Source organism: Phyllostomus discolor, chromosome 5 (assembly GCF_004126475.2).
Source record: "Phyllostomus discolor isolate MPI-MPIP mPhyDis1 chromosome 5, mPhyDis1.pri.v3, whole genome shotgun sequence".
Lineage (NCBI taxonomy): Eukaryota > Metazoa > Chordata > Mammalia > Chiroptera > Phyllostomidae > Phyllostomus > Phyllostomus discolor.
In genome coordinates this window covers 17,616,960-17,633,315 of record NC_040907.2, presented here as the reverse complement: position 1 = coordinate 17,633,315, position 16,356 = coordinate 17,616,960, and the positions used below count along the sequence as shown (strand labels likewise).

Here is a 16,356-nt window from a genome sequence, read left to right as displayed (position 1 = left end):
TTAATAAATAAAATCTTTAAAACAATGTAAATCTCATACAAAAACTACCTTCAACATCTACACTACTGCTTGACCAAATATCTGGGTGCTGTGACCTAGTCAAGTTAACATATAAAATTAACCATCACACTGTCCTACAGTTTATTTCTGCAGTATTATTTCTGATCTAATACATTGGCTGAGGTTGTGCCCATCATATCCCTATTCAGTTTACCTGTCTGGCCTCCACAAAAATGGATGTATCATGGTGGATGATGGATGGTGGACTACTATAAATGTAAGCACATGATAACCCCAACCAGAGCTACTCTATTCAATGTGGTATCTTAAAAATTTTTTTGTATTTATTGATTAGAGAGAGAGAAACTTCAATTAGCTATTCCACTTATTGATGCATTGCCTGGTTGATTCTTGTACATGCCCTGACTAGGGATGGAACCTGCAACCTTTGAGTATCAGGACAATGCTCCAACCAGCTGAGCTACTGGCTAGAGTGATAGCTTTAAAAAAATTTTTTAATTGATTTTTAGGGAGAAAGAGAGACAGAGAAACATTGATTTGTTGTTCTACTTATTTATGCATTCACTGGTTGATCCTTGTATGTGGCCTGACTAGGAATTGAACCCACAACCTTAATGTATTGGGACGGTGCTCTAACCAACTTAGCTACCTGGACAGGGCCTCAATGTGGTATCTTTACTGGAGCATATCAGCACAAGCTCTAATCATTGTGTATGGTAACTGATTTAGCAAATGCTTTCTTTCTCTTTTTTAAGTTTATTTTTAATTACAGTTGACCTACAATGTTATATTAGTTTCAGATGTACACCTACTGATTAGACATTTATACACCTGACACAGTGGTCCCCACAATGTCTAGTAACCAACTGTCACCACACATAGCTATTACGATATTATTGACTATATTCCCTATGCTGTACCTTACATACCGTGACTTTTTTTTTTTCATTGATTTTAGATTGAGAGAGGAAAGGGGAGAGAGAGAGAGAGAGACATCGATTTTGTTGTTCCACTTATTGATGCATTCATTGAGTCCTGTGTGTAGTCTTATGGGGGATCAAATCCACAACCTTGGTGTATCAGCACGACACTCTAACAACTGAGTGACCTGGTCAGGGCATGACTTATTTCATAACTTGCAGTTGGCACTTCTTAATCCCCTTCGATTTTTTCACTCACCCTCCCACCACACCCCACAGTGCTTTCTATTTAATGCCTGTGAGAAGGGACCGTGGAAGGCAGTTTGCTTTTGCTTCACAATGTCACAATGACAGCACCTTCATTCTCTCCCCTCAGGGCTTTGTTAACTCACCAGTTCTCCTTACAATGCAGTCCTCAGGGACCTTGATTGCCTTGGCTTTCCACAGAACGGCATGCTGGTCCACTACGTTAATGACATCATGCTCCTCACTCATAAACAGGAAGTGGTAAAAGCACCAAGTTTGCCAGAGAGTGGGAGATAAATTACATGCAGATTCATGGTCTTACCACACTGGGAACATTTTTAGGAGTTCCGTGGCTTGGGGCATGCCAGGACAAGTCATCTCACCTCACACATCCCACCACTTAAAAACAGGCACGTTTGGTGGGCGTCTTTGAGTTTTGCAGGCAGAATATATACACTTCTACCTGTTATGGGGTAACCTGGAAGGCTGCCAATCCTGAGCACTGCCCAGAGCAAGAAAGTGCTGTACAGAAGGTTCAAACCATAAAACAGGCAATGCTGCCACTTTGGATTATGTGATCCTGAAGATTCAAGGTTGCGGGAGGAACAAAGGTTCTGGAGGGTGTCTCTGAAAGCTCAAATTGAAGGGCCGCAGTGAGAACCCCCAGTTCTGGAGTAAGGCCATAGTCACCATTGTCCATTTGAACAAAAAGGTCCTGATGTGTCACTGGGCGCAGCAGTGCCTGAGCATCTGACCACTGGATGCCAGGTGGCTATACACCTTAAGCTAGACGTCATCAGACAGGCACACCAGCAATCCAATATGATGGAAGTGGTATATTCAGGGCTGGGCTCAAAGAGTCCAGAGGGATGAGTAAATCCAATGAACAGGCAGCTCAGACTCCCGTGGCACCTAAATCTGTTGATCTGACACCTCTCCTTTAACCCATACCTATGGCCTTGTGGAGGGTTCCCTGCAACAAACTGATAAAGAAGGGAAGGAATTAAACCCATGCCACAGATAGGTGGATGAGATATTTTGGCATCAGTTGGAAATGGACCACTCTGTTATGGCCCCAGCTGGAGGCAGCCATGAAGGATGGTGGTAAATGCTCCCAAGGGGCAGGACTGTGAGCAGCACACTTTCTCATGCCCTTTGCATAGACGAAGGGATGGGCTGAGGTTCAGGTGTGCACTAATTCCTGATAAGTGGCAAATGGCATAGCTAATTGATCAAGGGCATGGAAAGGGCAAAATTGGAGTTTTGGAGATAAGCAGGTCTGGGTAAGGACATGTGGATCAAGCTACAGGAGTGGGCAAAAAGCATGCAGATCTTTGTGTCCCAACATTAATGCTCACCAGAGACCATCTACCACAGGAAAAAGCTCTCCAGCCCGATGGTCAGATGCCCTATCTTACGGATGTCACCCAACCTCTAAACTTAGCCACTCTATTGTTTTACAAAAGACCTGTAAGAGTAGCCATGGTAGCAATGAATGGTTCCAACAACCTGGCCTCCCTCTCACCAAGGCTGATCTAGCAACTGCCAACAAATAGCTAACCAGCCAGCAGCAGGCAGCAGTTTAGCGCCATCGGTCAGGGAGAGCAGGCAGCCACCTCACAACAGGTCACTTATATCCACTCCCTTCCACCTTGGAGAAGGCAAGGATTCATCCTTATTGGAACTTACATTACTTACCCATAGTGCTTCTACAAGCATGACCATCCAAACACTTAAAAAACATTCAATGTAAGCCCTGGATGTCATAGCTCAGTGGACTGAGCGCAGGCTTCAAACCAAAGTGTTGCAGGTTCGATTCCCAGTCAGGGCACATGCCTGGGTTGCAGGCCATGACCCCCAGCAACCGCACATTGATGTTTCTCTCTCTCTCTCTCTCTCTCTCTCTCTCTCTCTCTCTCTCTCTTTCTTTCTGTCTCCCTCCCTTCCCTCTCTAAAAATGAATGAATAAAATCTTTTAAAAAACATTCAATCTATTACCTAGTGCCAAGACCCATTTTACGGCAAAGGATGTTTGGCTACAGGAACATGGGCTTCACTGGCCTTGAGGCAGGAGATAGTCAGGGAGGAGGAAACTCCGGAGGTGCCTCAGGGCTAAGACAAAGGACATTGATTCAAGACAGGGACCCTGTGCTAAGACCGGTTGCCCCACTCCTTTCTGGAAAAGCACTGAATCACGGTGAATCATGACTGCTCCTGCGCAGAAGATGCTACATGACCCCCGCTTCATTATAACAGCATCGCAATAAATTAACATAGTGGGACCCCCGTCCCGGTGGCCAGCCAAGGAAAATTATGGGAGACCGCATGCGCAGTAGCTTTAAAATAATATAACTACTTGAACATGCACAATTTTTATTGTCCACCAAAACTAGTCAGCAAGCATCTGCCATATAAGAATAGAATCCCTCCAGCCACTGAGGGTCAATCTCTGCTTAGAGTTGGCCTGCTCCCATGTTCTGTGAAGTGTACTATCACTAATAAATCTGCTCTCTCTCTTTCTGCTGTAAACTCTCTGTGTGTTCAATTCCCTCAGTTCAATTCATTGTTTGTGATCACTAAGAACCTGGTTACCTATGCCCACCTGTGACAGTCTTATCATATGTGCCCATCACCCAGCAGCAGGCAGCATGAGAGAACAATGGTGTGGAATGACTTCATTTCCACAAGTTTTAATCTCCTCTGCAAAGTGAGGATCATAGACGGTGTATGTTAGGGGACAGAACACATGGCCAAGAAGAGGGAGCATGAGGGTAAATGAGAAACCAAGGCTCACAGACGCTGGTGACTCGCTGAAGACCACACAGCTAGTAAATGACAGAAGCAGGACTAGAACTTGCCCACAGGATGGAAACTGATGCCCAGAAGAGGTTCTTTGGAAATCGCCTGCCCAGGTACTGGCAGAGGTGGCAAAGGTTTAGCCCAGAGACCCCACCGAGTCCCTGGCTCACCGGCTTTATCATTACAGGAAAATCACTTCTTCTTTTCCTTTGAAAAGAAGAGCTACTGATATCCGTAGCTAGTTCCACAAAGAAGGCGATGTTCATGCAGGAGAACACAAAACCCCTTGAAAAGGCCTTGAAGCAAAAACCCCTACCAGGTGCTTCCTGGTATGATTCCAGAAATGCCTCCACAGATTCCTTCTTCTGACTCATCTGGCCAGTCTGCCTGGAAGGTGAAAACTCCATGGGAAAGACCGTATTTTGCCATGTATAATGTTCACTTTTTTGCTCAAATTTTTGAGGGAAAAAGAAGGGCGTGCATTATATATGGGTAGTAGTAATTCTGTACCTATATAAATGTTTTTTAGTCTTTTATTTATGCTTATGCATTAAAAGCATAAGTCTAGAAAGCAATAACGATATCCATATGCAAAATAATACCTGGAAGATGAACATTGGTTTTGTTTCTAAAAATAAATACAAAATTAAAACAAAAGATTTTTTTCCTGAAAGTTTGGGCTAAAAATGTGGGTGGGCATTATACACAGCAAAATACAGTAAATAACTTTCTGCATTAAGGTTGTTTCTGGTTCCACATCTCTTTTCAGGTTTTCAGAAGGTGAATGGTCCTCATGATGCTTCCCTCAAAGCTGCCGGCTGAGAAAATGGCCATCTAGAAGAGCTCGTAACTAAAGATGATAACTATGTGGATTAAACCAAGATTTGAGGGGCTTTGGAAGGTGTCTGCAGGGATTCTCCAGCCCAAGTCCTGCTCTGGTAGCCATGAAAAATCCTCAATCACGTGAAAATTTGAACTGGTTATAGGATAAAATAAACTCATAATGTGGATTTAAAATAATTTTCAGAAAACAGTACATGGTACTTCACAAAATTATTGTGGGATTGGAAAGGTCATATAGAGCACTCTGTACAGGTCCTGGCATACAGCAAGTACTCAATGAATGGTAGGTATTACCATTGACTGAATTGTGAAAAGCCTCTGGGCCCCAAGAGGAACTGGTTGTTGGGCTTCACTAAATCCAACAGGGCCATGGATCCTGCTTTGGATGTTCCAAGGTCCTGTTTGAATTACATTTTTCTGCCAGCAGGGAGAGCAGAGAGGCTGTTAGCAGAGATGCAAGAGAAAAGGAAACTCTGCAAAAGTGCAGGAAATGGAAACTCTGAAAGAGATTGGCCATCTATCCTGGAGGGGTGAGGGGCGGGGCGAAATTGGAATGTGATTATAAAAAGACAGCCTGCAGGCTGAGAGAGCCGCAGCTGCTGCTCACTGCTGCTTCCGTCCACCCGCAGGCTCCCGCAGGCTCCGGGCAGGAAGATTCCTCCTCTTCTCTCCTCCAAGGTAAACCCAGAAATGATGAGGTATGGGTGTCAAGCAATCACCCTTTGCCAGGCTCCCTACCTGTGGGCCTCATGCCCGGAGAGTCAGGATGCCCATTCCTCAGAGAGGCTACTTTTAGTGCCCTGGTCTAAGACTGGTCTGAGGGGAGTGTTGGGGCTTTTAGGGGGTTGGGGTGCAAAACCCCAAGAAGCTTTAGTCTTAAGCTTACAGATGCCATGTCAGCATCTATGGCCTTAACTGTCATTTCACTTTTGGGGGCTTTAGTCCCCATCTGCAAAATGAGAATCAAGCTACCTGATTTGCCAAAGGACTGCGTGATTTCAGAAACCCCTGGGTTGCAGGATCTAATGTGACAGTGAGTTTATCTTGAAGGATAAATGGAGTGATCTGGAATGATTGTTAAAAGTGTGGGTTTGAGCATCAGTCGGTTGCAGGTTTAAATCTTGATTCTGCCACTTCCTGGCTGGGCAGACATGGGAATATTAAACTCTCTGAGTTTCAGTTTCCTTATCTATAACACGTGGTTAAGAACAGCGGGACCTCCAGGTACTTCGTGTGGTTGTTAGGGGTATAAAACGACCTTGTGCCATAAAATGCTGAGTAAGTACTCGATCCTGGGGTTGAAGGAGGATATTGTTAGTTTATAAGAAAATTGCATTGAGCTGGCCAAAATCACATTAGAGGTGAGTTTGGGGGCACATGCATTTTCCTACTCTGCGGTGCAATGGAGAGAACATAGGTTTTGAATTCTGACAGTCTTGACTGTATGTCTTGGCTGCACAATTTACTGTGTGACCTTGGACAAGCTCTTTAACCCCTCAGTGCTTTCTTTCTATAAAAGGAGGTTGATGTGAGGACAGTTGGATGCTTGTAAACATTCAATGCATTGGATGAATAAGTTGATCAACAACCATTTTTAAAAGAAAATTCTATGTGACAGGTACTGTTCCAAGTGCTAGCGACACAGTGTTGAATAGTTTCAAAACTCACAGTCACCCTCTAAAATAGGCTCTATTAATACCCCCATCTTAGGGATAAGTAAATCAAGGCCCAGAGAAGCGCCCCCCCCCACCCCCGTACCCTACCCGAGGTCACACAGGCAGTGACAGCAAAGTCTGACAAAGTCAACAACAGAAACCACAGTAATGTTACTAGCTGACATCATTCAGCACGGGCCACGTGCAAGCACGGGCCAAGTGCCAGGCACCTTACCGGAAGGATTCCTACCCTGATTCTCACGACCACAGGGTGAGGCGAGAACATCGCTGCCGACGTTGCCGTGGGGAAATGGAAACCCCGCGGCCCTTTACAGGGATTCTGAGCTCAATCTATAGCACCTCGCTGCTTTTTACGGACTCATCCTCCAATCGGAAGGGAAAACAGCCGAGCGGGTGTGGCTCAAAAATGGCTCCGCTTCACTCCCGTGTCTCCTGCCTAGGTCCAGCGACAAAGCCAGCGCGTAGCGCCACCATGCGGCAGAAGGTGATATCGATCTTCTTGTGCTACCTGCTACTCTACACCTGCGGCGGGGTAGAAGCACGTAAGGATCCTGCGGCAAGGGGACTTTGGTAGAAAGAAGGGGAAAGTTTCAGAACCCTTGGTTTAGAGATTCAGGCGTGCCTCTGAATGAGAGGAGCTATTACAATGGACAGCACAGGCTTGTCGTAGCCAGAGTCCCAGATTCGAACCCTACTCTGTCAATTTCTCCATTCTACTGACATTTATCCAATGCCAGTTATGTGCCAGGCACGACGCCTTAAGGAGAAAAGTCTCTTCCCTTTTGTGAGGTTCTCCCCAGGAGGGGAGGATCTTGGGTTGTTCCTGAGCATCAGGCACAGAGTAGGGGACTCTGTTGCCTGCTCCACTCCACTTTGTCCACTCTCCCAACAGACACAAGAAAAGACTCCGATGACAGCAACTCGGGATTCTGGGATGCCCTGACCTACGTAGCAGTCGGAGGAGGTAGGTGTGGAAGGAAGGCTGAAGCTCAGGAAGGTGGAGCGGCCCAGGTCGTGGGCGCTGCCTCACCACCTCTTCTGCCTCCAGGGCTCCTGGCCATGGGTCTGCCTGCTCTGGGCTTCACCGCTACCGGCATCGCTGCCAACTCGTGGGCAGCCTCGATGATGAGCTGGTCGGCTGTGGCGAACGGGGGTGGTGTGCCTGCAGGAGGGCTGGTGGCCACGCTGCAGAGTTTGGGTGAGTAGGGCCCCAGGAACAGAGACACTAGTGCCACATAGCCCCCCACTTTACTGTTCTGAGTCCTTTCCACAAGCCAACTCGGCTCTCTGAGCCCACACAGTGGGCCAACTGAGGCACTGATTGATTCAGTAATTTACTCAGATTCTCCCAGCTGGCTTGCACTAAAGCCAGGATTCAAACCCAGTCAGTCTGATTCTTTGCGTTTAGCCTGGTGCCTCACTGATGCTTTGACCAAGTCACAGAAAGCCTGCTTTCTCATCTGTCAAACAGGATAATCATCCTCAATTTCACATTTTATGAATCTGCTCAATCTCAGACACCCAGAGTAGCGAAAGCCTAGAGTGGCAGGACAACCCAATTCAATCTCAGACCAGCCCTGGTCTCAACACCACAAAGGGAATAGATGTAGAGCTCAGAATGATCCTTCTAAAAAAAAAATGTGCGTTCATATCTATTTCTACGTGTCTCTCCTTCTCGCTCTCCCTTTCCCCTCCACTGTTTTCTTTTTCTTCCTCCCTCTTTCTCTCTGAGGCCTCCAAAATCGTAGAGAAAAACCACCCCTGACAAACTGTCTCTCCACCTTTCTGAAGCCTCCATCTTCTTTCAGTTCTGGATGATAAAGCCCAAGGAACCAGCCTAAAAGAACAGAGCCCTTTTCAGAGGGGGCAGAGGGGACCGAGGGGAAGACACAGGCTAGGTCATTCCCCAGCAGTGGGAAGTAAGGGGTGTGGGCCGGGCTGGGAGCAGCCTTGTGTTATAAGATGGTCGTTCTCCCTTACTTGTGAACCCCCCAGCACCCACAGAGAGGTCTCCACCAAGGTAACTTATTAGCATTATTAATGACACCATGTGTTCACTGCAGACATGAAAAAAATGAGTTGTTATTTTGTCTTTTGCATCTCTGAAACACAGTTCTGTTTTGAGGTGGCAAGTTGGGGGAAGGGGGTGATAGGATTCACTATGCAGGAGTCCCAGCCCCTCCCAGGTCCTCTGTTTCTCCATCCAAGAATGAAGAGGTTGGACTTGAGCAATGGTTTCCAGATTTTTGGATTCCCAGGCCTGGGGCCTGGGCTACAGGTGGCCAGACTGTACTTGCTTTACAGGAGCTACTGGTGGCAGTACCCTCATGGCCAAGGTTGGTGGGTTTCTAGGCTTTGCAGCCTACCAGCATCAAAAGAACAAGAAGTCGAAGGAAGAAGAGTAGTCAGAAGCTCCCAGGTCACTCATCCTTGCCACCCTTCTCCCTATTACATGCCAGGTTTCTCTGTTACACTTGTGGGTGAGTGGGGTGAACAAGAAAATAAACTCTCGAAAACACTTTTCCTGTGAGTCGTCCATTTGCTATAAGAAGCCCAGCAAGATCCGACTCTGGTCTGCTTTGTCCACACACCCCACCCTCGCTTCCCCTAAAGCCAGCCACGGCTCCTTGAATACAACCGGCTGATTTTGTCCCTGGGCCTTGGCATGCGCTGTCCTTTCTGCCTAGAATGTCCTTCTGAAGCTCAAAACCGGCTCAGACACCCCCTCCTCTGGGACTCTTCCCCAGCAGAGCTTCCTGCTGTCCCTGTCACAATAGGAATGCTCAGGCTACATTGCACAGTGGCACTGGGGAAGAAGAGCTCAGCCTGTTCTCAGTGAGAGAGATTAGGCAGAAACATAGACACAAGATCTCCATTCTCTGAAGAAGCACCAGAGTCATCTCCCTCTGATGGAGAATAGAAGGCCAGACTTCTGGCTTGGGCAAAGTGTGTAACAGCAGCTTTCAGGGGGCTCGGCAAGGCCTTCCTTCCCTCAGAGAACTCTGGGATGGGATAAGCAATTTGCATCTGGAGCATATGCCTTCTGAGTGGGGAGGGAAGGTCAACCAAAGCCCTTGGGGAGACTGGAAGTTTGGGAGGCCCGTCCAGGTGAAGCGGAGTGCCAGAACCTAGGCAGGCTGAGGACAAAGAGACCCTAGAAGTCAAATGTCAGTAAAGGTAGGGCTGGCCCCATCACTGGCAGAAAGAGAGAATCGTGCTGTGCTCCGGTCTGTGAATGGACGCCAGCCCCAGTGCCAGCCCGTCCTCTGAGGAGATCTGCAGCCCTGGGACGTGGCCATGTGTGACCCATAAAACCTTGTCACGAAAAGGCCAAGCCAGCTGTCCTCACTTATAATCCAGGAATTCTTCCATTACAAATGTGTATGGATGGCCCTGACCAGTGTGGCTCAGTTAGCTGGGTGTCATCTTGCAAAACGAAACACTGCCAGTTGGATTTCCAGTCATGCCTGGGTTGCGGGTTTGGTCCCAGGTTAAGGCACATGTGAGAGACAGCCGTTAGATGTTTCTCTACCTCTCTCCTCCTCCTCCCCCTCTCTCTAAAAATAAATAAATACAATCTTTAAAAAAGAGAAGAAGCACAAATGTGTATGGATGGGTGGGGGAGAGGGCCATCCTGCTTGCGCGTGCCCCCGGGTCCAACGCCATCTCTGCAGATGGCAACTGGCTGCTCCAGCTGGTTTGCTCCAGGCCCCCAGAGAAGCACTTTGTAGAAAAGGCTCACAGGTGGTACCATCTTGCTCCGCAAATATTGTCTCCATGACTTGTAACCAAGAACAGAAGCTGGGCTGAGTCTCCTAACCTGATACGAGACAAGCCTGGACAGTCCTTCCTTGGCAAGGGTGGGGGAGTGAGAGAGTGGACTTCTGCCCTCAGAGAGAGGTAGGGTCTCAAGCACCATGCCCTGCTGAGGCCTATTAATTGCACCCCAGTTTGTCTATGGGGCTGACATCCCAGAGACCTTAAATGTATGTCCTTCATCCCCTTCACAGAGGACACTGTGTGTGAGTTGTGTCTTCTCTCTAGTGCCCGGAAGAGGCCTGGCACACAGTAGGTGCTCAATATATGTGGGCAGAATTGAAACTGAGGTTAGTCTCCTCCACTCCCATCCACCTGTCCCTACATGTTCCCCAATCTTCATGGAAAGGAGTGCCTGGAATTCTTGTTCTTTCTTTGGGGTTCCTTTGATAACGCCCACTGTCACCACCAGGCAGGCATAGGGGACGGGGACCTGTACCCCCTTTAGCACTGTGGTCCAAGTAAACACAGGCCCCTTACCTTTTATTCAATGTTCCCTAGCACAGAAGAGTTTGCAAATGAGGCAATGGAGCGTAATAGGAGAGTTCCTCTGGAGTCCCATGGACGTTGGTTCATTCTTGCCCTATGTGCCCTGCACAAGTTTCTTCTCCTCTCTGTGACTCAGTTTCCTCCTCTGTAAACTGACAATGATAATAACACCTAACCAATGGGGTTTTTTTTGTTATGAAATCGGATGAATTAACGAACAGAGAGAGTCTAGCATGATGCCCGGCACATAGTCAGCACTTTGTAAATGCCAGTTCTTATTATAATTAGGGACTTGCATAAAGAGAAGAGGAAACAGCCAAATGCCAACCAGGAACTAGATCACCTAACTTTGGAGTCAGGGTTTATTCTCTGGGGCGCACAGACTCTGTTCTGCTTTTCTCCCAAGGGTGAGCATCCTCCGCTTATTCCCTTGGCATCTTATTCACTCGAATAGCATCAAGGCCCAAGAGAGATGGACAGCTCTACCCTGGCCTCAGCAGTTTTCAGGCTAATTGACATTGAAGGGACTTGTCTTTAAGGGGAGATTCCACTGACCACAAGGTCCCTTTGGGCATGTTCAAGATAGCCCCTCGCCTTCTTTATTCTGTAGGCATTTACTGGGCACTTGGCCTGTGCCAGGCACTGTGCCAAATGCTGAGGATGTGACAGTGGAAGAGACCCATTTCTTACCTACTTGGAGCCCACAGTACACAAACTGGGAGCCCCCCCAAAGCATCCATGACCCCACTTCTCCCTGCCTGCCACCACATCCTCATCCCTATCTCCTTTCGCCTGCCCCAGCCCCCGTCAGCCTTCGCAGAGCACAGTCACCTCGTCTGCAAAGTATGAGGCAGGATGACGAACACAGAACAGAATTCGCCAGTGCAACAAGTCAGGAGATGCTAATGCACTTTTAGACTCCTCCTTGGCAACGGCCTTCAGAAAAACACATAGCTGAGCCCTGGCCCAGCTCCAGGGTGGGATGCCTCAGGCAGGTTACTTGTCCTCCCTGACTTCCAGCTTCCTCGTTTTGCAAAAACCAGTAGGGTTAAGTATCATGTTCTCCAGGACACTTCCTACTCTGAAATTGCTGAGCACAAAATGAGTGCCTCTGAACCCCCCTGGCCCTGTCAGATCCCGGCCCTCTGAGGGTGAATTCTAATTCTGAAGCCGACAAAAGCCATCTTGTTGCCAACTTTGGTACTAAGGTGGGTGACGGTGCTGAGAAATGCCATGTTGGGTCACAAATGGGGGCGACTAGAAATTGGCAAGACGGTGCCTCACTCTGAGGTCACACCCAAAGACAAGTCTGACAATAGTTCCTGTCTGTGTGGCTGACCTGATGGAAAACTGCACTGAGGTCCTCCGTCCACGTCGTTTCTTTCTGGACCTCAGTGTCCCAGACTGTAAAGTGGAGGAGGGGAGGAATTGGAATCTCATCTAGACCTAGAATCCCTTTCCTAAGTGCTCACATTAAGCTGTCACACTCTTTAATAAGATACCTCCATCCAGGGATTTCTTTTATTCTTTAAGATCCTCCCTAGACTGTTGAAAGTCAGCTCACTCCTGGCCCTGGCAGGCCTCCCACAATTCCATGGTGCTATGTGCTGGTGTGGCCACCAGGTGACAGTGCAATCCCATCCTGAAATCCTCCTCAGCCTGCACGGTCCTTGAGCAGCTCCACAATTACCAACAGCCCTCCCTGGGCCAGGCCCCACCAGGGATGTTAGACACTGAAATGAACCCAACCCTGCCCCTGTCTGCAGCAGGAGCTCCTGAAGCTCAGGACAGTGGTCGATCCTGAGGAACGCTGCAGGGCCTGCCCCCTCCTCTCTCTGGGATCTCCAAACTCCTGAGCACGGCCTTTCGGACCCTTTGCAAGTAGGTCTCACATTTAGGGGCACAGCCTTGCGCTTCTAGACCAGAGCCACAGGGATTAAAAGGAAATGAGAGAAGCACTTCACACACACACTTCACTTGGCTGGGCCGCAGAGGCGATGCTGGGAGCAAAGCGTCCCTGGGCCCAGCCTTGAAGGTGGCCTGGGCCAGCAGAGGGCCTGGTCAACAGGCACTGGAGCAAGCTGAAGCAAAGGAGGCCCGTGGCTTCCTGTGAAGAACTGAAGAACCACTTCCTTTCAGCAGATGGCTGTGGGGGAGGGGTGGAGATTAGGGAGCATGGGGTTAATGGCCCAGGGCAAAACGAAGAGGACCCTAAGAAGGCCCTGTGAATGAGGCCCCATGAAGAGGCCCAGAGCACCGTGGAGTCCCCTTCCCTCGGGAGTCTCCATGGAGCAGACAAAGCAGACAGGCAGGGTCACACCCCTCTCATGTGGTGTGAAGCCACAGAAAGGAGAGTCAAGTTAGGGGCAGGCCCATTTGTATGAGGCCAGTAAAGAAACGGAGCTTTTGGTTTCCCAAACGCAAGCCTAAGCTCCTGGCCCCAAGTACCCCTCCATCCTCAGAACCCAGCCCCAGAGACTCAGCCCCAACTTCCCAGCTCCACGTACCAGCTCCCAGTGGGGTGTCCGGTGCCCAGACAGAGGCTGGCAGGCCCCAGTGGCTCTTTCACTGCATGGGGGAGTGGCTCTATAGCAGAACTTGTCCCAGAATGTATTTACTGGAGTCTGTTTCCCTGTAACCAGCACTAAGGGAAATGCCAGCCCAACCATGATGAATAATCACAAACCCCAAACTGGTACAATTTTACTGCTTTTCTTCTATTTGCACAGACTTGCTTGTCCAGTACCCAGCCCCCACTCACCCACACCCCCCATTGGATGGAGCACCAAATCTCCCCAACAGGGACAGAAGCAGGTCAAGGTCAAGGAGGCCTCTAGAAACCAGCTCTAGGCAGAGAGGCAGGGCCTTGACTTAGGGCTCACCACCCCTTAGCCTTGCTGCACGACTTTGTCTGGGCCTCTGCCTAGCTTCTGCCTGGCCAGTGGACAGCCCTTCCCTGCCTCCTTCAAGAGGTGGTTGAAAGGAGAAGGACGGAGCACCCATCTCCTACCAAGAGCACAGTGTGGTTCAGTGGCTCCAGGTGTCGACCTGAGGAAGAGGCAAAAGGTCTTCACTCAGCCACAATTGCTCACCCACTCTCTTGGAACCCATCAGCTCAAGCCCACTACTCCCTCAATCTTCCCCACTTTGGGCAAAGGCACCTTCTGGCATTCAGGTACCCAGGCCAGACATTTCCCCAAAGGCTTTCTCCCATGACTCTCCAATGATGGCTCCTACTTCGCTCTTTTTTCATTCAAATGTCACCTCTTCAGAGAAGCCCTCCCTGACTGTTCACTTTAGAGGAGCTTCCTTGTCGCTCTCTGCCTCAGTGGTTCCCAAATTTATCTGCACCTTGAAATTACTTGGAGGCTTCAAAATGTACTAAGGCTTCAGAAACCTGTGTCTTACCCAGAGAGATTGGGATTTAATTGGTTTGGGGTGCAGCTCGGACTTTGAAGTAAAAAAAAAAAAACACAACACAAAAAACCAACTCTAGGTGACTCTCTAATGTGCAAACAGACAAGTGTGGGAACCACTGCTCTAGCATATCACCCCGTTTTAGTTTTCTATAAAAGGCCAGTAAAGAAATGAAGCTTGGTTACTCCAAGAAGCAGGCCCAAGCACCCAGCCCCAAGCACCTAGTCCCAAGCACCCACATCCAAGTACTCAACTTCAGAACCCAGCTCTAAGCACCCAGACCCAAAGTGTTACATATGTTAACTCATTTAATTCTTACAACAATTTTTTTTGGTAATTTTAAAAAATGTATTGATTTTGAGAGAGAAGGAATTTGTTGTTCCACTTATTTATGCATTCATTTGTTGATTCTTGTATGTACCCTGACCCAGGATAGAACCTACAACCTTGGTGTATCAGGACAAAGCTCCAACTAGCTGAGCTCCCCAGCCAACACTGCTTGGGTGTTCCTAGGATCCTTATTTTACAGATGATGAGATCAAGGCAGAGAGAGGCTGAATAACTTGCCTAAGGCAAACAGCTAGCAATTGATGGCCAGGATTTGAACCCAGATAGTCTCTCTAAAATGGTGTCTGGCACCCAGAGGGACTCTATAAATAATTGTCCAATAAAGGAATGACTTAATTTTAATCTCCGTCTGCCTCACTCACCTCCCACATTCAATCCAGCAACCAGCCAGCCAGTAGATTCTATCTTCTAATTAATTTTTGAGTCTGTTCATGACTGTCTACCCACATGGCCCCCCTCTCCTCATCTAATTTCTTCATCTAGTTTGCCACCCTCAGGCTGGAGGGCATCTACAAGATCCTCGTAATGGGTCTCCCTGTGTCCACCCCTGCCCTGTGTTCACTGTCTATTTTCCACAAGTGACACCCCCAACCCTGCTCAAAATCTCCCCCACCCCCATGTGGCTGCCATCACACAGAATAAAATTTTACTTGCTTACTCTGGCCTTCAAGGTCTTGAATAATCTGCTCAAACCTCCAGAGCCTTATTTCACCTTGCTTCCCCTCCCCCAACCCTTTTCCAGCTATACTGGCTGGCCTCTTTTTCCTTCCCAGAACTCTCCAAGTGCCTGCCAATCTCAATGCCTTTCCACAAGCTCTTCCTTCTGGCTGGAACACTCTTGTTGCTTTAGGAGTGAGCTCAAATCTAACTTCTCCAGAAACCTGAGCCCCCAATCTAAATTAAACACGCCCTTGCTCTGGCTGGGTAGCTCAATTGGTTACAGCATTGTCCCCATACGCCAAGGTTGTAGGTTCCATCCCCCGCATCAGGGCACATACAAGAATCAACTGACGAATGCATAAATAAGTGGGACAACAAATCAATATCTCTCTCTCAAATCAATAAAAATAAATTAATTAATGCAACACTCCGTTATTCCAGCAGCCTGTACCTTATGTTCCTAGAATTGATCACAGTTATAATAAATGCATGATTAGTGTAAGCATTTGTTACTGTTAGACTTCCTCGCTAGACCCACTCAGAGCTCAACAAGATTTATCGACAGCACCCAGCACAGCACCTGGCACAAAGGAGGCGCCTGATAACTTTGGATAAGTGGGTATACAGATAGATAAGTGGGTGGAAGAGGAGTGACTGAGTTAATACATACATTTAAAATTAGGAATCTATTCTCCCTTCGTGTATTTCTCAGGTCAGTTATATGTGTGATTCACAGGGTAGTCGTTTTCACCCTTCCAGAGTCCCCACCCCCTGGTTCCCACTTTGGCTTTTCCCAGACAAGGCCACTGGGAGGGGCGTTCAGGTTCCTAACAACGCGGAGGGAGGCGTGCCCGAGTCAGCTTCTGCTTCCTGATTGGCGGGCGCGGGGCGGAGGCTATACTGCCCGTCACTGCGGTCAGAGTAGACCCAGTGGGAGTAGAAGGCGGGGAACGCCTGGAGGCTGTAGTGCGGCAGCGCCACTTGCAGAGCGTTGGAGGCTCCCGGGGGCACGTTCACGCACCCTGCGGGCCGAGAATAGGCGCTTGTTGCGAGGCTCGCCCGGTTCTGCTGGGAAATGGGACGCTCTCTGCTGCTGGACGGATCCCCGCGGCGGGTGGGGC

At 48.6% G+C, this 16,356-nt stretch overlaps 1 protein-coding gene across 3 annotated transcripts; it reads left to right on the top strand.

The window, feature by feature from the left end:
• The first annotated feature begins 5,382 nt into the window (after nucleotides 1-5,382).
• IFI6 (interferon alpha inducible protein 6) lies at nucleotides 5,383-14,545 on the top strand. Of its 3 annotated transcripts, XM_036025598.1 has the most exons (7): nucleotides 5,383-5,507; nucleotides 6,946-7,047; nucleotides 7,398-7,469; nucleotides 7,554-7,703; nucleotides 10,550-10,611; nucleotides 14,386-14,442; nucleotides 14,498-14,545. In XM_036025598.1, exons 2-7 carry the CDS (start codon nucleotides 6,978-6,980, stop codon nucleotides 14,528-14,530), a joined length of 444 nt encoding a protein of 147 aa, XP_035881491.1. In that variant the 5' UTR covers nucleotides 5,383-5,507; nucleotides 6,946-6,977; the 3' UTR covers nucleotides 14,531-14,545. The 3 variants fall into 3 exon arrangements, with proteins under 3 accessions (XP_035881491.1, XP_035881490.1, XP_028369107.1); XM_036025597.1 differs by lacking the exons at nucleotides 10,550-10,611; nucleotides 14,386-14,442; nucleotides 14,498-14,545 and adding an exon at nucleotides 8,813-9,050 and having other exon boundaries at nucleotides 7,554-7,707; XM_028513306.2 differs by lacking the exons at nucleotides 10,550-10,611; nucleotides 14,386-14,442; nucleotides 14,498-14,545 and adding an exon at nucleotides 8,810-9,021.
• Nucleotides 14,546-16,356: the final 1,811 nt, after the last annotated feature.

Coding starts and splice junctions, on each gene's coding strand:
- IFI6 (XM_036025597.1), top strand. CDS start 6,978: ATGCGGCAGAAGGTGATATCGATCTTCTTGTGCTACCTGCTACTCTAC. Junction 7,470..7,553: donor CTACGTAGCAGTCGGAGGAG/GTAGGTGTGGAA, acceptor TTCTGCCTCCAG/GGCTCCTGGCCATGGGTCTG. Junction 7,708..8,812: donor ACGCTGCAGAGTTTGGGTGA/GTAGGGCCCCAG, acceptor GCTTTACAGGAG/CTACTGGTGGCAGTACCCTC.